Source organism: Podarcis muralis, chromosome 3 (assembly GCF_964188315.1).
Source record: "Podarcis muralis chromosome 3, rPodMur119.hap1.1, whole genome shotgun sequence".
Taxonomy (NCBI): Eukaryota; Metazoa; Chordata; class Lepidosauria; order Squamata; family Lacertidae; genus Podarcis; species Podarcis muralis.
In genome coordinates this window covers 3,753,865-3,778,859 of record NC_135657.1, presented here as the reverse complement: position 1 = coordinate 3,778,859, position 24,995 = coordinate 3,753,865, and the positions used below count along the sequence as shown (strand labels likewise).

General features: G+C 49.0%; 1 protein-coding gene and 1 long non-coding RNA gene across 3 annotated transcripts in view; one reads left to right on the top strand and one right to left on the bottom strand.

Moving 5' to 3' along the window:
• The window catches only part of LOC114594935 (uncharacterized), a 40,860-nt gene that overhangs the window by 7,488 nt on the left and 8,377 nt on the right, over window positions 1-24,995 (top strand). The window contains exons 2-4 of one of the 2 annotated variants that reach the window (XM_028725229.2): window positions 2,695-2,862; window positions 5,088-5,148; window positions 8,930-8,993. In XM_028725229.2, the coding sequence (XP_028581062.2) occupies window positions 2,695-2,862; window positions 5,088-5,148; window positions 8,930-8,993 (293 nt within the window). The remainder of the gene's footprint in view (window positions 1-2,694; window positions 2,863-5,087; window positions 5,149-8,929; window positions 8,994-24,995) is intronic. The other variant, XM_077925383.1, reaches the window with a different exon arrangement.
• LOC144327185 (uncharacterized) lies at window positions 2,873-7,466 on the bottom strand. The gene is made up of 3 exons (XR_013392088.1): window positions 6,035-7,466; window positions 4,931-5,078; window positions 2,873-3,458 (listed from the first exon to the last, which is right to left on the bottom strand). It is a non-coding gene; the product is annotated as an uncharacterized LOC144327185 (long non-coding RNA).

Genomic DNA, 24,995 nt, shown 5'->3' with positions numbered 1-24,995 from the left:
AAACCTTTTAGCTGCAGGTGCCTTTGATGGACAATTGGGGTTCTCCACCACTGAGCCATTATGGGCCAGCAGAGAGCCAGTAGGGGGTTGGGCTGTGACCAGGAAGAGACAGGGTCTCACTTGATCCTCAAGCTCCCTGGATCTTGGGGGCCAGTCCCAATGCCTCTCAGCCTAACCGAACGGCCTCGTAGGGTTGTTGTGGGTATGAAATGAGGAGTGGGAAAACCATGTCTGTTGCCTTGTAGAAAAAGTTGGCACATCGATTCAAATAAAATAAAATTTGCGCAGATTTAAAGCCTTCTGTTTGCCTGTGCTGTATAGAACACCCTCCCACCAGATGTCAAAGAGAAAAACAACTACAGTGGTACCTTGGGTTACAGATTCTTCGGGTTACAGACTCCGCTAACCCAGAAATAGTACTTCGGGTTCAGAACTTTGCTTCAGGGTGAAAACAGAATTCGTGTGGCGGCAGCGGGAGGCCCTATTAGCTAAAGTGGTACCTCAGGTTAAGAACAGTTTCAGGTTAAGAACAGACCTCCAGAACGAATTAAGTTCTTAACCCGAGGTACCACTGTATCAGACTTTTAGAAGACATCTGAAGGCAGCCCTGTTTAGGGAAACTTTTAATGTTTAATAGACTATTGTATTTTAATATTGTCTTGGAAGCCGTCCAGAGTGGCCAGATGGGCGAGGTATTGTTGTTGTTGTTTAGTCGTTTAGTCGTGTCCGCCTCTTCATGACCCCCTGGACCAGAGCACGCCAGGCACTCCTGTCTTCCACTGCCTCCCGCAGTTTTGAAAAACTCATGCTGGTAGCTTCGAGAACACTGTCCCACCATCTCGTCCTCTGTTGTTCCCTTCTCCTTGTGCCCTCCATCTTTCCCAACATCAGGGTCTTTACCAGGCAGTCTTCTCTTCTCATGAGGTGGCCAAAGTATTGGAGCCTCAGCTTCAGGATCTGTCCTTCCAGATCCTGCACTCAGGGCTGATTTCCTTCAGAATGGATCGGTTTGATCTCCTTGAAGTCCATGGGACTCTCAAGAGTCTCCTCCAGCACCATAATTCAAAAGCATCAATTCTTCGGCGATCAGCCTTCTTTATGGTCCAGCTCTCACTTCCATACATCACGACTGGGAAAACCAGAGCTTTAACTATACGGACCTTTGTTGGCAAGGTGATGTCTCTGCTTTTCAAGACGCTGTCTAGGTTTGTCATTTCTTGGGCGAGGTATAAATAATAAATTATTATTATTATTATTATTATTACTACTACTACTACTACTACTACTACTACTACTACTACTACAACCATTATATTCCTGCCTATTGATATGTAGCAACTGCCTTTAGCTGTTATCTTTCCGGCGCCTGCTAAAAGCATTCTTGTTCAGACAAGCCCACCCAGATCCTTAGAAAGCTGGTGTGGTTTTAATCTGTTTTAGTATTTTAACTTTTTATGTTTCAGAGTATGCTTCTAAACCTTTCTTGTGATGCGATACGATAGTCTTTATTGTCATTGTCCCATACAGAACAACGAAATTGAAAAAATCTACATCAGACATTCAAAACCATATATATATATATATATATATATATATATATATATATATGCTTTCGTAGATTTTCACGGGTACAGGAATGCAGGTTTTGGTGTCCTCGGGTGTCTTCCCGTGTAAAAGTTGGGGTGTCTAGGCGACGTTTCGACGAGGTCTCACTCGTCATCTTCAGGCTGGTGCTTTTCGGATCTGGTGTCAGTACCAGAGGCACACAGAACGCCATCACCAATCAACCACACCAGACCCAAACCCAGACCCTCTCCACAGATAAATTACAGACACCATCCAGTAGCCAAACCATGGTGGCACCTCCGGATGCTGCACCCCCCTGCAATCCCTACACAGATCTGGCTGGCACAGGCCACAAAACCACAGCTCGCCCCTATACACGAAGCCAAGCCAGAGCACAACTAAGTGCAGTACAGCCATCTTCTCAGAAAAACTCTTCACAAAGTTCAAGAGGTCAAGACACAAAGGCTTTAGCAACTAATCCACACCTAATGACCCACCTAAGTGGTACTCAGGATATCACTCAAGAAATCACTCAAGATATCCCTCAAGCAATTAAGGAACAAAAGAAGAAAAGGCACACTAGCCTGGGAACTTCCTCTCTGCCCAGAACATTGGAGGCTATACACCACACCTCCTCAACAGTATTTATAGGAACTCAAACACTGAGATCCTGCTCTGTTCCAGTAACAAGAAGCCGAAAGCACCAGCCTGAAGATGACGAGTGAGACCTCGTCGAAACGTCGCCTAGACACCCCAACTTTTACACGGGAAGACACCCGAGGACACCAAAACCTGCATATATATATATATATATATATTTGCTTTCGTAGATTTTCACGGGTATAGGAATGCAGGTTTTGGTGTCCTCGGGTGTCTTCCCGTGTAAAAGTTGGGGTGTCTAGGCGACGTTTCGACGAGGTCTCACTCGTCATCTTCAGGCTGGTGCTTTCGGCTTCTTGTTACTGGAACAGAGCAGGATCTCAGTGTTTGAGTTATATATATATTTGTAAACCTTGAAGGGTTTTCGTTTGCTTGTTGGCTTGCTTTTTGTTTTTTTGCAACCGAGCGGTATATAAATTTTATCAAACAGATGAAAGAAACAAACCATTCCTCTCTTTCCCCTCTCAGTTTCGCTTCCCTCCTTTCCCGCGAGTGTATGGCTCCTTCGCTGGAAGAGAAGACAGAGACTGCAACCTCTCCCAGGCCCCCGCCTGCCCCCCATGTGTGGGGCTTGGGGGCTGTGGCTTCCGTTGCCCCCCTTATCTTGCTGCTGCTGCTCTGCTTCCCCTTCAAAAGGTAGGTGGCAGCTTTGGGGTGTCACAGGTAGGCTGTGTTCTGGGTCCTGGGACACTTAGAGTGGAGAACCTGGACACAGGGGAGGGGGTTGTCCCTCCAGGCCGGTGTGTCCTTTTTAAAAAAATAATAATATTTATTAAAGTTTCAAACAAAATTACAATAATACAAAAACAACAACAACAACAACAACAAAAAAGAGGAAATAAAATACAAAAAACAGAAAAAAATAGAATAACAATTAAAAACAAATCAGTCTTTCCATATCTTGTCTTTCGTTCACTTGTTTCCCGGACCTCCTCACACCTCCCTTTTTTGCATCCCAGATCAGTTAATTAATTCAGCAAATCCTTTCCCTTTTTGTTCTTATCTTAATCCCTAATCTTAGTATATTATTACTTCAAATTCCCATCTATTAATAATCCATTTTTACATAAACCTTAATAATATTGCTGCTAAAACCACTTAACTTCATTCCAACATCATTCTAACATTCATTAATTTTACAATATTTCTCTAAATAGTCTTTAAATTTCTTCCAATCTTCTTCTTCCACCGACTCTTCTTCCACCGACTCTTCTCCCTGGTCCCGGTGTGTCCTGCAACAGTCGGCATGTCATTGATGCAGTAATAGTGGATTAGTTGTGGAATAATAATAATAATAATAATAATAATTTATATCCCGCCCTCCCCAGCCAAAGCCGGGCTCAGAGCGGCTAAGAACAGTAAAAATAACACAGTTTACATAAAATCACAATCAATTAATTGAAATGCATTCTAAAATCAATTCATTCTAAAATCAATTCAGAGTCAAATTCATGGCAACCATTGGGCTAGAGTGCTGTGAGGATTACCGAAGGAGGGGGTCAGACTGTGCCCTGGCCAAAGGCCTGGTGGAACAGCTCCGTCTTGCAGGCCGTGTGGAAAGATGTCAGGTCCTGCAGGGCCCTAGTTTCTTGTGATAGAACGTTCCACCAATTCGGAGCCACAGCCGAAAAAGCCCTGGCTCTGGCTGAGGCCAGCCTCACCTCCCTGTGGCCCGGGACCTCCAAGATTTGTTTGAAGACTGTAAGGTCGTCCATGGGACATACCAGGAGAGGCAGTCCCATAGGTACGTGGGTCCTAGGCCGTATAGGATTTTAAAGGTTAAAACCAGCACCTTGAACCTGATCCTGTACTCCACCGGGAGCCAGTGCAGCTGGTATAGCACCAGGTGAATGTGATCCCGCAGCGAGGGCCCCGTAAGGAGTCTCGCCGCAGCATTCTGCACCCGCTGGAGTTTCTGGGTCAGTCTCAAGGGCAGCCCCACGTAGAGTGAGTTACAATAATCCATTCTGGAGGTGACCGTCGCGTGGATCACAGTGGCAAGGTCAAGGCGAGAGAGGTAAGGAGCCAACTGCTTAGCTTGGCAGAGATGGAAAAATGCCGCCTTTGTTATAGCTGCAATCTGGACCATCCGCACATCATTCTGGTTTAATAGTTGTTAATGGTGCCTCCCCGGTGTTAACACATTCTCGCCAGAGCCAAGGCAGGATCCCACCCACTTATCAGCCTATGCGATAAGAAGTGTCAGGGATGATGGGAGTTGTAGTCCAACAATAGCTGGAGACTCAGGTTTGGGAAACTCTGATCTGGGCTAACCTCCTGCAATGTGGGAAAGTATCAACTAAAGCGGTTCTCAACCTGTGGGTCCCCAGATGTTGTTGGACTACAACTCCCATCATCCCTGAGCTCTGGCCTTGCTAGCTAGGGGTGATGGGAGTTGTAGTTCAACAACATCTGGGGACCCACAGGTTGAGAAAGGCTTAACTAAAGGATCCAAGACAGATGGATATCCAGTCTCTGCTTAAAAACCTCCCCAGCTCCTTCAACCGTTCCTCATCAGGCTTGGTTTTCAGACCCTTGATCTCCCTCCTCTGCACATATTCAATATCCTTCTTAAACTGGAGTTCCCAGAACTGGACGCAGGACTAACCTGGGGTCTGACCAAATTTGTGGCTTTTGCTGCATCTGATTTGGCAGTCTTGAGTGAAGTTTCCAATGAATTTGTATGGGCAACCTGGCCACTTACCCACATGCTGGATAGCCCAAGAGACTTCCTGAGTCATGCTTTGATTTCAGGGCCTCGGGGTCTGAACCGTGTTTTCAATGGCATCGCAAGGAGCATGCAGTAAATCTCTTGACTCAAAAGCCAAGCAAATGTCTCTCTCTCTGTCTCTCTGTTGCAGGAAAAAACGGCAATTATCAACCCGAACTTTTAAGAGGGACCCATCAGATCTCATCAGCGTGGTGAGTCCTTCCAGTGTCTGTCTCTAAGGGAGGTTTGGAAACGCTGGCCAGATGCTGCCCACATCCTAAGGCAGCCTTTGCCAACCTTGTGGCCTCCAGACGCTTTGAGCTAGAACTCCCACCAGCCCTAGAACTCCCATTGTTTTCTTCCTTGTGATGGTTGCGGCTGATTGGAGATTTGGCCCCCCAAACATTTGGAGGGTGCCATGATAGGGAAAGCATGGGGGGGGGGAGCCAGCTGGCATTTGTGACCAGCATGGTGGCAAGACTCTGAGACCCCCCCAGCAGTTATGCCTTTGATCTCTGAAATCCAACACCGGGGGGAGGGGGTCTCCAGAATTTTAAGGCACATTTGGTTTCTGAGCACAATTCAAAGTGTTGGTGTTGACCCTTAAAGCCCTAAACGGCCTCGGTCCACTATCCCTGAAGGAGCGTCTCCGCCCCCATCGTTCAGCCCGGACACTGAGGTCCAGCGCCAAGGGACTTCTGGCGGTTCCCTCGCTACGAGAAGCCAAGTTACAGGGAACGAGGCAGAGGGCCTTCTCGGTAGTGGCACCCGCCCTGTGGAACGCCCTCCCAGCAGATGTCAAAGAGAACAACAACTACCAGACTTTTAGAAGACATCTGAAGGCAGCCCTCTTTAGGGAAGCTTTTAATGTTTGATGTATTTTGATATTTTGTTGGAAGCTGCCCAGAGTGGCTGGGGAAGCCCAGCCAGATGGGCGGGGTGTAAATAATAAATTATTATTATTATTATATTTGAGTGAATGCCATGGATGTCAACCCTCCTGGTCAGGTTTCTCTCTCGCCTCTCCCCCCCCCCCCCATCTCTCTCCCCCCCCCCCCGACCACTTGGAAATTTTATTATTTTATTCTACAGTCGTACCTTGGTTCTCGAACGGAATCTGTTCCAGAAGTCAGTTCGAATTGAGAAAACGTTCGAAAACCAAGGCGCGGCTTCCGATTGGCTGCAGCCGTTTCCTGCACTCAATCGGAAGCCACGGAAGCCGACTCAGACACTTGGCTTCCGAAAAACGTTTGCAAACCGGGAGCCAAAACGTTTGAGTCACAAGCTGTTTGAGAACCAAGGTATATTTGTTTCTTTGAGCCAGCCGTTTAGAAGTTTTATTCCTTTGTAAGTAAGCACATAAAAGTTGCAGTCCTCAAGGCACCCAGGTTCCAAGGTCCACAGGGCTTCAAATGTCAGAACTAGCATCCTGACTTTTTGCTTAGAAACAGGCTAGCAGACCTGTTTTCTTTTTCTCTTCGGGTCTCTTGTCCTCTAAGGTGGGTACTCCTGCGCTGTCTCTTAATCAGTTTTTTAAGCTGCCAGTGAGCTTTGGAGGAGTCAGGAATACAAAACAAATAAGAATGTGTGCCTTTCTGCTGCTCCTTTGATAACCTGGACAGGTAAATCATTAACTCTTAGAGTCAACCTAGACGCTGCTGCACGCGGCTTGCAATCTGTGACCTTAACTACAGTATTTTAAAAACACCAATTGCCAGTGGTGTTGGGTGTTGGGTGTGTGTGTGTGTGTGTGTCTGTAACCCTAGCATGCAGTTAGGGGACTTTAACCATTAGGGGCCCCCCTTTAGGGTCCCAATTCAGACACATGTCTATTTATTCTGGCAGTTTTCATACTGGAAAAAGAGAAGTCTACTTAATGGAGACTTCCTCCCTAGCGGATTGGCCAGCATTAAGGCCTTAAGTGTACAGTTATGTGTATATATATACAACTTTAACCTAGATGGAGAGAGTGCAGCGCATTCACATCCCAAGGCAGTCTTGTCGCTTCCAGTGCTGCAGCCTCCAGTTCCAAAAGACCCCAAACATTACATCTGCAGCACTAAACAAACTAAAGAAACTCCAGCCGGTACAAAATGCTGCGGCGAGACTCCTTGCTGCGGGATCACGTTCACCCGGTGAAAAACCAGCTGCACTGGCTCCCGGTGGAGTACAGGATCAGGTTCAAGGTGCTGGTTTTAACCTTTAAAGCCCTATACTGCCTGGGACCCTCGTACCTACAGGACCACCTCTCCTGGTATGTCCCACGGAGGACCTTACGGTTTTCAAATAAAAACATCTTGCAGGTCCTGGGCCACAGGGAGGTCAGGCTGGCCTCAACCAGAGCCAGGGCTTTTTCGGCTGTGGCCCCAATCTCGTGGAACGCTCTGTCACAAGAGCCTAGGGCCCTGCGGGACTTGACATCTTGACATGACTAAACAACTAAACGACAACAACAGTTTGTCCAACTATGTTCTCTACCCTGCACTCAAGGCCTAGAAAAAGTTTGGGAACCACAGATCTAACTCATTATTCTCTATTCCAGGGGGTTCTTAAGCTGTGGTCCATGGGCCCCCCGGGATTCCATGCATGGGCTTCAGGGGGTCCTTGAAGGAAATCAGTCCCCAGTGCATTAAAATAAATATGCGTTCAACATTTGTGTGTGCATGTGCACACTTTTCTCTGCGGAGAGGCTTCGTAGCCTCCATTGCGTTCCCAAAGTGGCCTGTGACTCCAAAAAGGTTAAGAGCCACTGGTCCGCCCTGGCTGGCAGCAGATCGTATTGGGTTTGAAACATGGTGTGTTGTCCCAGATATCGGTCATGGAACCTGGGACTTTCTATGTGCAAAGCAGATGCTTTTGCTGTGAGTCCCGTTCCAAAGGCCTTAGGAGGCATCATTCTCCTCCCAGTGGTAATGTGGGTCGGCTCCTCTGGTTCCTCCGTTCCTCAGAAAGGCCTGTTGAAGCTGGCGTTTGCCACTAAGTGGCAGCATATACTCAGCTCTGCGGTTTACCGTTCCTTTTGCTTGTGATTAAGAACAGGCCAGGCTAGACCAGCCAGATGCCTTTAAAACACACACACACACACACACACACACACACACACACACACACACACACACACCCAAGCCCAAGATGCATATAGGAAACTTCTAAGTTTGTGCAGGAGTCGCTGTTTGTGGGTGGCACCCAGTTGCATCCTGCCAAATGCAGCTTGCAGAGTTCGGTTTGGACCTGGGCTTTTGCACAAGGAACCCACTTTCCCCAAAGCTTTTTCTGTGCACTAGAAAGAGTAAAATAACAAGCGTGAAGCCTTGCAATCACGTACAATCATAGAACTGCAGAGGTGGAAGGGACCCCGGGAGTCAAAAGTGCAAACAAACCAGGGCACTAGAGTGGCAAAGGATCAGATGCAGTGTGTTTTCCAGCAAGTAACAGCAAGAAATGTACTCATCTCATTTTTAGGTGTCCCTCTCTTCACATGGTGCAAAGCTATGCCCACTCCACAAACATCTAAAGAGCCTGTCACACAGAATAGTGATAAGTGAATGTTTGGTTAACAGCACAGCATAAATGAACACTGGGCAGTCTGATTTAGGGAACAACTCGCTTTTGCATGGCAAATTTGGGCTCCAGGCTCATTACCCCCTCAGCCTCTTCCTTTTGCACCAGAAGAAGAAGGCAAGCACTCCTGAAATGGCCCTGGGAACAGCTTCTGCTCTTTGGAGCTCCACCTCTGACTGAGCATCCCCCTTTTTTGCTCCAGAGCCTTCCCCACAAAAACCTGCTCTTTAAAGCTGAATCGGAGCAAACAGCAGTCCAAGGAAAACTTTTTCTGCCATAAAGGAAGTCTAGGTGTATTTTGTCTGGATACCGCCACAGGAGACCCGCTTTCAGCAGGATTCTCATAGCACTGCATCTTGATTTGCCAAGGCCCCAGAGGTGTCACCTTATCCTTCAACTTTTTAAATTTTTCTTCCATTCCTTGTTATGCAGACGAGACTGGAAGACCGGCTGAGCCCAGCTGAGAAGACCCTTGAAGATGGAGAGTTGCACAACAGTAAGTGGACAGTATGGGAAGGGATTTCTCCATGCTTGAAATGTGCCGTTTATAAGAGTGACATGTGAGCAAGTCGTCTTTCTGCAATAGATTCCAAGGGAATCCCTTATATCAAGTAAAGTAATACAGTGGAACCTTGGTTCTCAAACTTAATCTGTTCCGGAAGTCTGTTCAACTCACAAAACGTTCGAAAACCAAGGCGCGGATTCCGATTGGTGCAGGTGCCCTGGAAACAATAGCCTACAGCCGCATTGGATGTTCGGCTTCTGAAAAAAAACTTTCAAAAACTGGAACACTTACTTCCAGGTTTTCGGAGATCGGGAGTCGATTTGTTCGTCAACTAAGCCATTCAAGAACCAAGGTTCCACTGTATTCAACAATCCATTGGAATATAATAGTACAGTAAACAGTAAAATTACATACCTTCAAATAATAAATAATCAGTTTGCACTTAACAATTACAACAATTACTAAACTGTAATCAATAAAAATAATGGTCACAATGTATAAAACAACAAAACCATGTGACAGGATCAAATTGAGAAACAAGGTCACACAAATTATATATATATGTATATATATATATATCCCTGAACTCCTCTTTTCTCTCCCGGCTTCTTCTTCTTCTTGTTGTTTAGTCGTTTAGTCGTGTCTGATTCTTCGTGACCCCCTGGACCAGAGCACGTCAGGCCCTCCTGTCTTTCACTGCCTCCCGCAGTTTGGTCAAACTCATGCTGGTAGCTTTGAGAACACTGTCCCACCATCTCGTCCTCTGTCGTCCCCTTCTCCTTGTGCCCTCCATCTTTCCCAGCATCAGGGTCTTTTCCAGGGAGTCTTCTCTTCTCATGAGGTGGCCAAAGTCTTGGAGCCTCAGCTTCAGGATCTGTCCTTCCAGTGAGCACTCAGGGCTGATTTCCTTCAGAATGGAGAGGTTTAATCTTCTTGCAGTCCATGGGACTCTCAAGAGTCTCCTCCAGCACCAGAATTCAAAAGCATCCATTCTTTGGCGCTCAGCCTTCTACTGCTTCTAGTGAGAGCCAGTGTGGTGTAGTGGTTAAGAGTGGTAATCTGGTGAACTGGGTTCGCTTCCCCGCTCCTCCACATGCTGCTGCTGGGTGACCTTGGGCTAGTCACACTTCTCTGAAGTCTCTCAGCCCCACTCACCTCACAGAGTGTTTGTTGTGGGGGAGGAAGGGAAAGGAGAATGTGAGCCGCTTTGAGACTCCTTTGGGTAGTGATAAAGCGGGATATCAAATCCAAACTCTTCTTCTTCTCTCAAAGTCATGGTCTGGGAAAGGCTCCTAGGGCTGGATGTTGGCGCAAGACAGGTGGCGAAAGCCTTTCTCATCTGCAGGAGCGTGAGAAAGTGTTTTGCTCGACACCCCCCAGCCCGTCCCTCCACACCTTTGGCCGGGAACTCAGGGCAGCCGGCAGCAAAGGGGAAAGCTCTCTTTCCTGTTGGAACAATAGCCTCCCATCTGCAAATAGCTTGAGGCCTTGCAGGCAAACGGTGCGCCTTTTTCTGCACACACATGCGCTTCCCTTCCAGTCCTGGAGTCGGTGTCTGAGGCATCGGCTTCTCAGCTTTTGGAAAGTGAAAGCTCTTTTGACTCAGCCCCCAGACTCGTTTGCTTTGCCTATGGTTACGGGGAGAAAACAAAGGTCTCTGCTTCAATGCTCCCAATAGCTCAGATAATATACTTTGCTGCGTACTGACAGCAAACACACCAGGCTGTTCCATATCACAAGTCTTGATGGCAGAGGGCAGATTTCCCCACAGATTTGCTCCGCTTATAGAGCCTAATCAGGGCATCTCCTGTTTAAACCCGATAAAGATAATGTTTGCCGAACCTGAGCTCTCAAGTGAAACTCAGTGTAGACTCTTTTAGGTGAACTTTGCTAAACCTGATCAGGCAGCTCAGGTTTTGCAAGACTTCGGGGTTTCAGCAAGGCTGCAGTTTGCAGCAGACTTACTTGTCCAGTGCAACTCTGCAGGACTCTCTGAGTAAACATGCAAAGGGGCCGTATTGTAAGAAGCTAAGGGCTTATCGCCACTTCCTCTTGTCCAGCTGCTCAAAAGTGTGCAATCGGAGCAAATGGCAATCCGGGTTTTCTCTGTATTGATCTTTGCTCCGATTTAGTACTGAAGAGCAGGTTTTCCCTGGGAACAGGAACAGGGAAGGGCAAGGGGGAAACCACTTGTGCCCTAATTTGGATAGTGGTTTGCTTTGACTTAGCATAAAGGTAAAGGTACCCCTGCCTGTACGGGCCAGTCTTGACAGACTCTGGGGTTGTGCGCCCATCTCACTCAAGAGGCCAGGGGCCAGCGCTGTCCGCAGACACTTCTGGGTCACGTGGCCAGCGTGACGAAGCTGCTCTGGAGAGCCAGCGCAGCACACGGAATGCCGTTTACCTTCCCGCTAGTAAGTGGTCCCTATTTATCTACTTGCACCCGGGGGTGCTTTTGAACTGCTAGGTTGGCAGGCGCTGGGACCGAGCAGCAGGAGCGCACCCCGCCGCGGGGATTCGAACTGCCGACCTGACGATTGGCAAGTCCTAGGCGCTGAGGTTTTACCCACAGCGCCACCTGCGTCCCTTTTGACTTAGCATAGGGTTAGTCAAATGGGTCAGTTATGGTTTCTCTCATAGTTCCAGTCTTCATTTCCATATCAGTTCACTTTTTTATATATATATAAAAAAATCATCATGCAAACTACTAGCATTTTAGTGTGAATTTTTCCAAAATACATATTTTCCCCCAAAAGCAATTTCCTGCAGTACAGGGCCGTCTTTACCCGGGGTGCAAGGGGTGCGAGGCACCCAGGCGCTGAATTCTGGGGCGTGCCAAATGTATACCTACTGTATACCAGTCCCTCTCGATCGGCGGCAGTGAAAAGCAATGGAGCGGAAGTCCCCCCCCCCCCCCCCCGTCTCTCTGTTACTCCGTGGTGTCAAATATTCCCGACGAGTCAGGAAACAAAAGCAGTTTCCCCCGCTGCGTTACAGGTGAGCGATTCCCCCCCCCCAAAAAAGCTCAACATTTTTTTTTGAGTCCGCCCCCCTAAAAAAGCCAACAATTTTGGCTTCCCCCTCCCAAAAAAGCTCAATAAAAGTTAATTGGGGGGCGACTAAACTAAATTTGGGGATGCTGGGCGGATCTTTGCACCCTGGCAGCACATATGCTAAAGACGGTCCTGCTGCAGTATAGTACATTTGTGTGTATTATTTTCACCAACATGGGTCTTTCAATGTACACTTCACCCCAGGATATGCCATTCCTGGGTGGCGCTGTGGGTTAAACCACAGAGCCTAGGGCTTGCCGATCAGAAGGTCGGCGGTTCGAATCCCGGTGATGGGGTGAGCTCCCATTGCTCGGTCCCTGTTCCTGCCAACCTGGCAGTTTGAAAGCACATCAAAGTGCAAGTAGATAAATAGGTACTGCTCCGGCAGGAAGGTAAACGGCGTTTCTGTGCACTGCTCTGGTTCGCCAGAAGCAGCTTAGTCATGCTGGCCACATGACCCGGAAGCTGTACACCCGCTCCCTTGGCCAGTAAAGCGAGATGAGCGCCGCAACCCCAGAGTCGGCCACGACTGGACCTAATGGTCAGGGGTTCCTTTACCCCTTTACCTTTATACATCACTTAGCCGGAGAACTGCATTGTAAGATTTACAGAAGTCCGCTTTTCGAAGGGCGCCTTTGGTTTTGGTCTGCTTTTTATTTTGGAAATAGCAAATCGGGTCGGTTCACTTTTAAGTGAGAACAGAACCCAATTCCCTCCACTCCTCATCCCTAACCTAGCAAGTCCCTTCAGCAAAGCTCCTCTGCTAAATACCCCTTCGCACACCTATTTTTATTCAGTCAATTTATTATCCTGCCTTCTAAAGTGAACGTTATTTCTTCCAAGGTGGCAAGCATGTTTTTTTTAAAAAAAACAAGGCCAAATTAAATGCAGAAGAACTGCAGAAACAAAACAGAACTGTAAAGGTCACGAGAACAATAAAAACAGCAATAAACCCATAAAACATTGAAAGCAGCCGGCAAATGAAAGCATCCAGCCTTTGAAAGCCACAGCCAAATAAATCTGTTTCCATGTGGTGCCTGAAATTTGTAGCGGGAGGCCATGTGCAAGGGGGGCATTTTTTTAAGAAGCAGAGAACCAGCACTGAGAAAGCCCAGTTTTCTGTTTCCACCTGCCAAATCCCATGGAGATGGGAGGCAAGGAACCCTAAGAATGACTTTCTTGGATGACCTTGACGCCTGGGGCATCTCAGGCGGAAGCGAGCAATTCTTGGCTACTTCCAGGCAGCTGACCGGCTCATGCAAAACCTGCACAGGGGTTAAATGGTGTCACTCACTTACAGAGCATTCCTCTTGTTACAAACACCATTGCAAGCTAGTGGCTGTTATCCTTTCCAGCACCATTATCCATTGCTGTTCTTACCAGACTTTTTGTGCTTCGGGAAGCGGCAGAGTGGCTGCGCTACCTTGGAAACAGGGGACCTCTCCTTCCTTGGAGGTTTTTAAGCAGAGATTTGGGGGGACGACCACCTGCCAAGGATGCTTTAGCTGTGATTCCTCAGCAGCTTTTTACACCATCAACCATAACATCCTTCTGGACTGTCTAGAGGGGTTGGGAGCTGGGGGCACTGTCATACCGTGGTTCCACTCCTTCCTCCTAGGCCGTGTTCAGAAAGTGGTGGGGGGGGATGAGTGTTCAGACCCCTGGGCTCTCACTTGTGGGGTGCCTCAGGGTTCTGTCCTCTCCCCCATGCTTTTCAACATCTACATGCAGCCGCTGGGAGAGATCATCAGGGGGTTTGGGCTGGGTTTCATCAGTATGCGGATCATACCCAGCTCTACCTCTCTTTCAAATCAGAACCAGCGAAGGCGGTGAAGGTCCTGTGTGAGTGTCTGGAGGCGGTTGGAGGATGGATGGCGGCTAACAGATTGAGGTTGAATCCTGACAAGCCAGAAGTACTGTTTTTGGGGGACAGGAGGCGGGCGGGTGTGGAGGACTCCCTGATCCTGAATGGGGTAACTGTGCCCCTGAAGGACCAGGTGCGCAGCCAGGGAGTCATTTTGGACTCACAGCTGTCCATGGAGGCGCAGGTCAATTCTGTGTCCAGGGCAGCTGTTTATCAGCTCCATCTGGAACACAGGCTGAGACCCTATCTGCACGTAGACTGTCTAGCCAGAGTGGTGCATGCTGTAGTTATCTTCTGCTTGAACTACTGCAATGCGGTCTACGTGGGGCTACCTTTGAAGGTGACCCAGAAACTGCAATTAATCCAGAATGTGGCATCTAGACTGGTGACTGGGGGTGGCCACCGAGACCATATAACACCGGTCCTGAGAGATCTGCATTGGCTCCCAGTACGTTTCCGAGCACGATTCAAAGTGTTGGTGCTGACCTTTAAAGCCCTAAATGGCCTCGGCCCAGTATACCTGAAGGAGCGTCTCCACCCCCATCGTTCAACCCAGACGCTGAGGTTCAGCGCCGAGGGCCTTCTGGCAGTTCCCTCCCTGCGAGAAGTGAGGTTACAGGGAACCAGGCAGAGGGCCTTCTTGGTGGTGGCACCCGCCCTGTGGAACGACCTCAAACCAGATGTCAAAGAGATAAACAACTACCTGATATTTAGAAGACATCTGAAGGCAGCCTGTTCAGGGAAGTGGCCAGCCATAGTTTAACTACATATGTCAGGGGTGTCCAAACTTTTTTCAATGAGGGCCAGGTTTGATGAAGTGAACATGTGTGAACGCTGACTAAAGAGTTGTTGACCTTTTTTAGGATTGAAGTTGTTGATGTTTTGGCATTTTACCCCAAAGTTATTGAGCTTTTCTTAGGATAGAAGTTGTTGAGCTTTTTGAAGTATTTCCCCCCCCCCCCCAGAAAATAAACTGCTGCAGGGTCCCCATTAAACCAACTGGCAGGCCAGATTAGGCCCCCAGGCCTGACTTTGCACATGCCTAAATGTGGTTCTTTCACTGTCGCTTGGCACACCAGACACTCCCACATGTTGCCGCCGAATCTCCTGTTGGCATCGCTCATGGCCGCACGTTACCTCCTGGTGATGTCGTAAGCCTTGCAAAGTGGTTTCCTGAGCCTGACCACTATGGCGGTGTGTGTGTGTGTGTGTGTGTGTGCCAGAAAGCGGCTGGCAAGCGTGGCTCCCTCTTCTCTAGCTGTGGGCGAGTCAGAAACCTGTCCCATGGGAGTCAAGAAACCAGGGAGGTGTGTGCAATCAGTTCCTGGGGAGAGGCGATGAGAGATAAGATACCGAGAGGGAGCATCAAAACAAAATCTCCTGGCAGCTGAGGAAGGCAGGTGGATCCTGGCTGGGAACTTATTCAATTCTGACACATTTATTGATTGGTTTTATTCCACCCGCCCATCAGTCAACCGGTCAACTGACTTTTTAATGTGTGTCTCAAGGCAGTTTGCAGACACGCCATAAAAACAGTTAATATAGTTTTCGAAACCATGCAAAAAAAGCAAACCGAAGAAAGGTTTTTTAAGCAATGCAAGATGAATATATAAGGCTAGAGACCTTTCCACCCAAGCTTGTCTCAAGAAAAATGCCGTCAGTTGTTTGCAAAAAGGACAGATTGTGGGCACCCATCGTTTCTCACTAGGGATGGTTTTCCACAGAGCAGGGGCAACCACACAGAAAGCCCTGCTCAGAGCTGCTGTGGAGCGGGATTCTGATATTTTAGGGACTGGTGGGGGTATGGGAGTGTGAATCTCCTGCAGAACACTTACAATAATAATACTAATAATTTATTATTTATACCCCGCCCAACTGGCTGGGTTTCCCCAGCCACTCTGGGCGGCTCCCAACAGATTAAAAACACAATAAAACGTCAAACATTAAAAACTTCTCTAAATGGAGCTGCGTTCAGATGTCCTCTAAATGTCAGATAGTTGTTTATTTCCTTGACCTCTGATGGGAGGCGTTCCACAGGGCGGGTGCCACTACTGAGAAGGCCCTCTTTCTGATTCCCTGTAATCTCACTTCTGGCAGTAAGGGAACCACCAGAAGGCCCTCAGCAATGGACCTCAGTGTCCAGGCAGAACGATGGAGGTGGAGATGCTCCTTCGTCAGCACCAACACTTTGGATTGTGCTTGGAAACGTACTGGGAACCAATGTAGGTATTTCAGGACCGGTGTTATGTGGTCTTGGCAGCCGCAACCAATCACCAGTCTAGCTGCCGCATTCTGGATTAGTTGTAGTTTATGGGTCACCTTCAAAGGTAGCCCCATGTAGAGCGCATTGCAGTAGTCCAAGCGGGAGATAACCAGAGCATGCACCACTCTGGCAAGACAGTCCGCGGGCAGGAAGGGTCTCAGCCTGCATACCAGATGGAGCTGGTAGACAGTTGCCCTGGACCTGCGCCTCCACGGACAGCTTTGAGTCCAAAATGACTCCCAGGCTGCGTACCTGGTCCTTCAGGGGCACAGTTCCCCCATTCAGGACCAGCGAGTCCTCCACACCCGCCCACCTCCTGTCCCCCCAGAACAATCAGGTTCAACCTCAATCTGTTAGCCGCCATCCATCCTCCAACTGTCTCCAGGCACTCACACAGGACCTTCACTGCCTTCACTGATTCTGATTTGAAAGAGAGGTAGAGCTGGGTATCATCTGTGTACTGATGAACACCCAGTCCAAACCCCCTGATGATCTCTCCCAGTGGCTTCATGTAGATGTTAAAAAGCATGGGGGAGAGGACGGAACCTAGTGGCTCAGGGGCGATGATCGGGCAAGCACACTGCCCCCCCAAGTTAACAGCCCTTTTGTGCGTGAACCTGAGTGCTGCGGTGGGCTTCCCCCTGTTGGAGGGTCTCTCAGGCATAAGTCCCGATGCCTCTGCCTGCCGCGAGCGTAAGGCGATTGGAATCTATTTAACGTGGATTATCCGCCAGATGGAGATGGTGGCATTAAGGGGACATCTGGGTGATTCCGGCTAGGCTGGGGCCAGGGGCGAGATGGCGGCAGCCTGCCCCAACCTGGTGCCCTCCGCATGTTCTGGACAGTTGTGCTGGTGGGGGGCAGTGATGGGAGCCGTAGCCCCATGCATCAGGAGGGCGTCTGGTTGGGGAAGACTGGGCTATGCCTTGGGAGGAGATTTCCCTGGAACAGAAAAGGGGCTTTACTTTCACCTCTCCACCCCCCACTCCCAGCCCAGCTTTCAGACCTTTTTGATCTTTATCCCTGAGTTCACAGAGAGCAAAGAGAACAATCCCTTTAACTCCCCGCAGGCAGCCGTTTTTAATTCTCGGGGCAGAAAGCCTGAAGCACAGACCGCGTTGTAGGTGGAGGGTGGCAGGGCAGAGATTCATTCGGATTTTGTTTCAGACACATCAGAGACCCTGTAGTGTGGTTGTTTTTGTTTAGTTGTGTCCGACTCTTCATGACCCCCTGGACCAGAGCACACCAGGCCCTCCTGTCAGATTTAGAAGGCGATTGGGCCAGATCCAGCCCCTGGGCCTTAGTTTGCCTATCCATGGTCTGTTGTTGTTGTTTAGTCGTGTCCGACTCTTCGTGGCCCCATGGACCAGAGCACGCCAGGCCCTCCTGTCTTCCACTGCCTCCCGCAGTTTGGTCAAACTCATGCTGGTAGCTTCAAGAACACTGTCCCACCATCTCATCCTCTGTCGTCCCCTTCTCCTTGTGCCCTCCATCTTTCCCAACATCAGTGTCTTCTCCAGGGAGTCTTCTCTTCTCATGAGGTGGCCAAAGTCTTGGAGTCTCAGCTTCAGGATCTGTCCTTCCAGTGAGCACACAGGGCTGATTTCCTTCAGAATGGAGAGGTTTGATCTTCTTGCAGTCCATGGGACTCTCAAGAGTCTCCTCGAGCACCACAATTCAAAAGCATCAATTCTTCGGCGATCAGCCTTCTTTATGGTCCAGCTCTCACTTCCATACATCACTACTGGGAAAACCATAGCTTTAACTATACGGACCTTTGTGGGCAAGGTGATGTCTCTGCTTTTTAAGATGCTGTCTAGGTTTGTCACTGCTTTTCTCCGAAGAAAATAGTGTGGTCAGCTGTACTCATAGAATGGTAGAGTTGGAAGGGACCCTGACAATCATCTAGTCCAGGCACATCCAACTCCAAAGAGCCTGTGATCTATTCACAGTATAAAAAGACCGGTTGTGATCTACCCATTGTCATTGCCGGGAGTTGTTCACCTTTTTTTAGGGGACGGTTGGCCAAAGGCGATCACTAAACTTCATCCCGCAATCTACCTGGGACACCCCCGCAATCTAACAGTAGATCACAATCTACCTGTTGGAAATGCCTGATTCTAGACCATGGGTAGGCAAACTAAGGCTTGGGGGCTGGATCCAGCCCAATTGCCTTCTAAATCCGGCCTGCGTCGGTACGGGAATCAGCATGTTTTTACATGAGTAGAATGTGTGCTTTTATTTAAAATGCATCTCTTTGTTATTTGTGGGGCATAGGAATTCGTTCATTCCCCCCCCCAATATAGTCCGCCCCCCCCCAAGGTCTGAGGGACAGTGGACCGGCCCCCTGCTGAAAACGTTTGCTGACCCCTGCTCTAGTCCAACCCAGTGGCCCATCTAGTCCAGCATCCTGTTCTCACAGTGGCCGATGAGGTGCCCGTGTGAAACCCTCAAGCAGGATTTGAACCCAAGACCAACTCTCCCCTCCTGTAGTTTCCAGCAACTGCTATTCAGAAGCATTGCTGCTTCCAGCTGTGGAGGCAGAGCTTTGCCATCGTGGCCAGTAGCCATCGTTAGCCCTCTCCTCCTCCATGAATTTGTCCAATCCTCTTTTAAAGCCATCCCGGCTGGTGGCCCGCACTGTCTCCTGTGGCAGTGAGTTCCACAGTTTAACTACCTGCTGTGTGAATAAGGACTTTATTTTATCTGTCCTGAATCTTCCAGCCTTCAACTTTGTTGGATATCTATGAGTTCCAGTGTTATGTCAGAAGGAGAAAAACTGTTCTCTCCTTTCTCTCTCCATGCTATATACAATTTTGCAAACTTGTCTCTCACATGCCTTTTTCCTAAATGATGATGATGATGATGATGATGATGATGATTTATTTCTACCCCACCCATCTGGCTAGGTTTCCTCAGCCGCTCTGGGCGGCTTTCAACAGAACAATAAAAACAGAATAAAACATCAAACATTAAAAACTCCTCTAAACTGGGCTGCTTTCAGATGCCTTCTAAAAGTCGGATAGTTGTTTATCTCCTTGACATCTGATGGGAGGGCGTTCCACAGGGCGGGCACCACCACCGAGAAGGCCCTCTGCCTGGTTCCCTGTAACCTCACTTCTTGCAGTGAGGGAACCACCAGAAGGCCCTTGGAGCTGGACCCCAGTGTCCGGGCTGAACGATGGGGGTGGAGATGCTCCTTCAGGTATACTAAATGTGCCTTCTGTCCACCTAAAAAGGTAAAGGGATCCCTAACCATTAGGTCTAGTCGTAACCGACTCTGGGGTTGCTGCGCTCATCTCGCTTTTACTGGCCGAGGGAGCCGGCCTACAGCTTCCGGGTCATGTGGCCAGCATGACCATAGCTGTCAATGTTTCCATTTTTAAAAGGGAAATTCCCTTATTCCTAATAGGATTCCTCGCAAGAAAAGGGAAAATTTGACAGCTATGAGCATGACTAAGCTGCTTCTGGCAAACCAGAGCAGCGCACAGAAACACCATTTACCTTCCCACCAGACCGGTACCTATTTATCTACTTGCACTGTGACGTGCTTTCGAACTGCTAGGTTGGCAGGAGCAGGGACCGAGCAATGGGAGCTCACCCCATCGCGGGGATTCGAACCACCGACCTTCTGATAGGCAAGCCCTAGGCTCTGTGGTTTAACCCACAGCACCACCCGCGTCCACCTACCCCGGTATTTTCCACATTGTTTGGCCGCAGCTCTTACAGAGGTCTGGCCCAGCCTTGCTTAGTGATGCTGGAGACTTGAACTCGGGACGTTCTGCGTGCGAAACACCCACCCCTTCGCCTACCCAGCTGCAGGAGCCTGACAGGGCTGTTCTGGTAGAAACAGTTAGCGCTCCGCTCCAGCGCTGACCACATTTCTTCTTTTGCTGCTCCTGCTTCCCCCAGAGACGGGGGAATCTTCCAGCAGTAATTCAACACCAAACTGCTGTTGGCTGAGTGCGAGGCTGGAGCTGTGGGGGAAGACATATTCCAGCCAGAGGGAGCACACACCCCTTGCACCGCGGAGGAATCTCCTGAGCAGGCAGAGAATGAGCAGGGGAGACTTCTTCACTCCTGGGCCTGGGGGGATCTGGGGGTGCCCTCCAGTGGGACGCAGGCATGGGACCTGTTTGTGTGCTCGTATGGCTCCCGGCACCCGGAGAGCCAAGCTTGATGAGTCATTGCGGTTTGCTGGAGAGCAGCTCTTTGCTGAGAAGGAGCCAGGGCATTTGGAGAGTTGAGAAGACAGCGCTGAGTTGTGGGCAGCTGGCCCTGGATAGAGCTGGGGCGTGTGTTGCTGTGCGTTGACATGGCCTCCCTGCCCTGGCTGCAGAGCAAAAACAAAAATCCGAGAGCACTGGACGCTTAACACTTTAACCCTGGGGAAGAGAACCACGAAACCCCTTTGCAAGGACGGTTGCGCCATTATTATTATTATTATTGAAAAGTTTTTATTGTTAAAATAATTCAGCATTAATACACACATATTGCGAATATACAAGCATACAAACATACATTTCACACAATCCTTAAAAATATTCAAACATACCTACACTCAATCCCACAGATAATTCCCCTCACCATCCACCACCTCTCATCCCACCTTTGTGCTAGACTTCCAATCTACTCAATTGCAATTTCTTTCCACTTCTATTACTTTCTTTCACACACCTTTAAGCTAATTTCATGCTTCTTTTTCTATTACACATTGTTATCCATTTTATTTAGTATTTCACTATTTAAAACGGAACTTGTTTAGTCTAATAGGAGTTCTGACTTTTCAATATGGTTTTGCAAGTATCCTTTAAACACCTTCCAATCCCTGTCTATCTTCTCTTTTGAGATTCTTCCAATTTCTCCCATTGTTTGTTAATTGCATTTGCAGAAGCATAGAATCATAGTTGGAAGGGACCTCAGAGGTCATCCAGCCCAACCCCTTGCAATGCACAAATCTCAACTATAGCGGCAATGATAGATGGCCATCCAACTTCTGTTTAAAGTACACTGTTGGCTAGCTCAGAGTTTCCCAGACTTGGGTCTCCAGCTGTTTTTGGACTACAATTCCCATCATCCCTGACCACCGGTCCTGCTAGCTAGGGATGATGGGAGTTGTAGTCCAACAACAGCTGGGGACCCAAGTTTTCGGAAACTCTGGACTAGCTTTTACAGTGGAGAGTCCTGCGTGAAACAGTGAAGGGCTGCTGCCAGCCAGGGCAGGAAGTACTAAGTTAGATGGAGCAATGGTCTCAGGATAGACAGCTTCCTATGTTCCTAGGTCCAGTTTCACTGCTTTTGGAATTTGTGCAACGCTGAATCTCTGCCTGAGGCATTCCGAACCCACCTGCAATGTGCTCTTTACAGGAGCAAGAGCAGAACGGAAGCAGAAACATTTCCTTCCAGGTGGTCTTACTGCTGGGAACCTGTTCCTGTTTGGGGGCTAGGGATTCACTGACATGTCCAGAAAATTCAGGCCTCACGATCCTAGTTTGTTTTGAGCTCTGCCGCAACAAACTCCTTGTTCCCCAGGAGATCAGACTTTTCGTGAAAAGGAAAGTGATAAGGCACTTGCTTTGACCCGAAGTCATGAAAGTTGCCCACAAACAAACCAGAACGGGCGTGCATTCAATAGCCGGGCAACTAATCTCCCTGCCAACAGATCAGGTCGAATGCTCAATAAGCAGGCTGTTTGGCAGTGCCCTGTGGCAGAACAGTGGAGCCAGAATAACGTGTGTTTGCGGAAGTCAGTGCGAGGCAGAAAAATCCCCTTCTCTGCATGGAAACCTCAGGGTCCTTGCTCCTTCCTTCCTTCCGTCCTAAACAGGACATCCCTGTTCTGTTTATGTTGTGAACAGGCTTGGTTAGGAGTCAGGCATCCCTTTTTAGTTCCTCTTTTTAAAAAGTATTATTAGGAATAGTATCAAATCAGCGCTAGTGAACGAGCCTCCAGTTAGATAGCAGGGGATTCCCTTCCCTTTTTCTGTGTGTAAAGGTAAAGGGACCCCTGACCACTAGGTCCAGTCATGACCGACTCTGGGGTTGCGGTGCTCATCTCGCTTTACTGGCTAAGGGAGCTGGCGTACAGCTTCCGGGTCATGTGGCCAGTATGACTAAGACGCTTCTGGCGAAACCAGAGCAGCGTACGTAAACGCCGTTTACCTTCCCGCCGGAGTGGTACCTATTTATCTACTTGCACTTTGACGTGCTTTCGAACTGCTAGGTTGGCAGGAGCCGGGACCGAGCAACAGGAGCTCACCCTGTTGCGGGGATTCGAACCGCCGACCTTCTGGTCAGCAAGCCCTAGGCTCAGTGGTTTAACCCACAGCGCCACCCATATCCCAGTTTCTGTGTGTACCTGGGCCGTATTTAGGATTGATGAGGCCCTCAGCTACTGAAGGTAATGGGGCCCTTGATATGCCCAGCTGTCCTTTGTCAACAACAAATTGTCGCTGTTTTTTGTGTTGAATATATGCTGCTTGGTAATTTATGGACCTAATAGGTCCATACACAACACAAAACACTGTTGCTGTATGTAGGTTTTATTTCATTGGTTTTTATGTTATATTTTTGGAAATGTACATCCAGGTTTCTTTCCCTTTAATTTTTTTGGGGGTTAAATGAGCAATCTCACATTCCCAAGAGAGTGTGGCCCTCAGCTGTATGGCTTGTTTAGCTTATACATAAATCTGGCACTGGTGTGTACATACACAAACACACCACTAGACTAGAGCCTGCCCAGATATTTAGAAAGTTGATGCAAGTTTTCAGTTTCTTGCTATTTTAACTCTTTGAAAGACTTACATTATTGCTGCTAGCTTTTCTTATTGGTTTTTTGTTTTATCTTTTTCGCAAACCGCTTTGAGGTTTTGTTTTTTTAGCAGCCAAGTGGCGTATAAATCTTATGGAATAAATAGGGATAAATAGAGCCAAACCATTTGAGCCCCACAGGGCTTCCATCTCTAGGAGCCTCCCTGGGCAGAGCATTCCACAGATGGGGGGCCACTGCAGAGAAGGCCCCGTTCTCGTGTTGCAACTTCCTGGACCTCTCACGGCGGAGGGACACAAAGAAGGCCTGAGATGATGATTGCAGGGTCCAGGTCAATTCATGTGGCCGGTTCATTATTATGGTGATTAATTGCATCCCATCTTTTCCTCCAAAGGAGCTCAAGATGGCCTATATTTAGTCCCCACAACAACCCTGAAAGGTAGGCTGAGAGAGGCAGTGTGACCATCCCAAGGTCACCCAACGAGCTTCATCACCAAGCCAGGATTTGAACCCTGGCTTCCCAGGCCCTGATCCAACACCGCAGCTACGCCGCCGCACTGGCACATGTGACGTGGGAGCCAGTTTTATGATTTGAAGCAGCCACGGGGCTCTCTGAATCAGAGCAGCGCCAAGGGGAGGCTGAAGAGGTCAACCCTTCCACCCGCCCCCACCTTGCAAAACTGGTGTTCGCTCCGTGGGGGGTGGGGTAGGGTGGGGAGGGAAATGCAGGCACAGCCTCTAAAGCCTCTCTGGTCCAAGGCCAACCCACTAGACTGCGCTCGGTTATTGCATCTTCCGCAGAGCGAACCTGCCGGGCGAGTTCTCTCTGCCAGACCCAGCAATTGACAGCTTCTGCAGACAGTGTTGGAACCTGTTCCGTGGCTTTAAACGCTTAACCAAAGGAACAAACTTATTACAAGCGTCGGCGCTCGGCCAAACGATTGCCGAGGTGTTGGGGGGAACAGATTCGCTGCAAAAACAGGAGAGGAAAGGAAAGCCTGGATTCTGTTCACACACGTGTGTTTGTGTGTGTGTTGTGAAGCGTGCAAATTCCCTGGCAGGGAAACAAACGGGTGGCTTGGCTTGAGCCTAGGTGGGGCCCTTCGTCGGAGATACGGTACTTGCCGAACCAGTGTTTGCCTTGCAGAAAACCCGAACTGTAACCGCAGGATCAAAGGCTTTGGTGCTGTTCATGGTGATGGGAAGGAGCCGTGTCAAGGCTTTGCAAAATGCCCGCCTGATCCTCTGTCCTCCCAGCTTTCCACTCTTACACCTGCAGGTCCACGCCCTTCCTCTGTCCCTCAGCTTTCTGAGGCAGTGATCCTTGCAGCGTGATTTACCAGAGCACATCACTGCCTGCGATGCCTCCGTGCTCTTTCCCGCGAGCTTCTTCACGTGTTTGTGAGTGTTGTGCATGCACAACCAGTTTTATTGCAGAAAACTGTTACTGATCTGAAAGGGGAGAGTCACTTAGTCGTGGACCCTAACTCAGTGGTAGAGAAGGTGCTTTGCATACAGAAGGTCCCAGCTTCAATTCTTGGAATCGCCAGGGAGGGCTGGCAAATGTCCCCTGCCTGGAATCTTAAAGAGCTTCTGCCAGCCCGTGTGGACAATACTGAGCTAGATGGGCTCAACGGTGTGACTCAGTATAAGGCAGCTATGTTCATGGAGAGATAGAATATGGGGTGTTCTAAGGGACGCGGGTGGCGCTGTGGGTTAAACCACAGAGCCTAGGACTTGCCGATCAGAAGGTTGGCAGTTCGAATCCCCGCGACGGGGTGAGCTCCCGTTGCTCGGTCCCTGCTCCTGCCAACCTAGCAGTTCGAAAGCACGTCAAAGTGCAAGTAGATAAATAGGTACCACTCCGGCGGGAAGGTAAATGGCGTTTCCGTGCGCTGCTCTGGTTCGCCAGAAGCGGCTTAGTCATGCTGGCCACATGACCTGGAAGCTATATGCAGACAAACGCTGGCTCCCTCAACCAGTAAAGAGAGATGAGCGCCGCAACCCCAGAGTCGGCCACGACTGGACCTAATGGTCAGGGGTC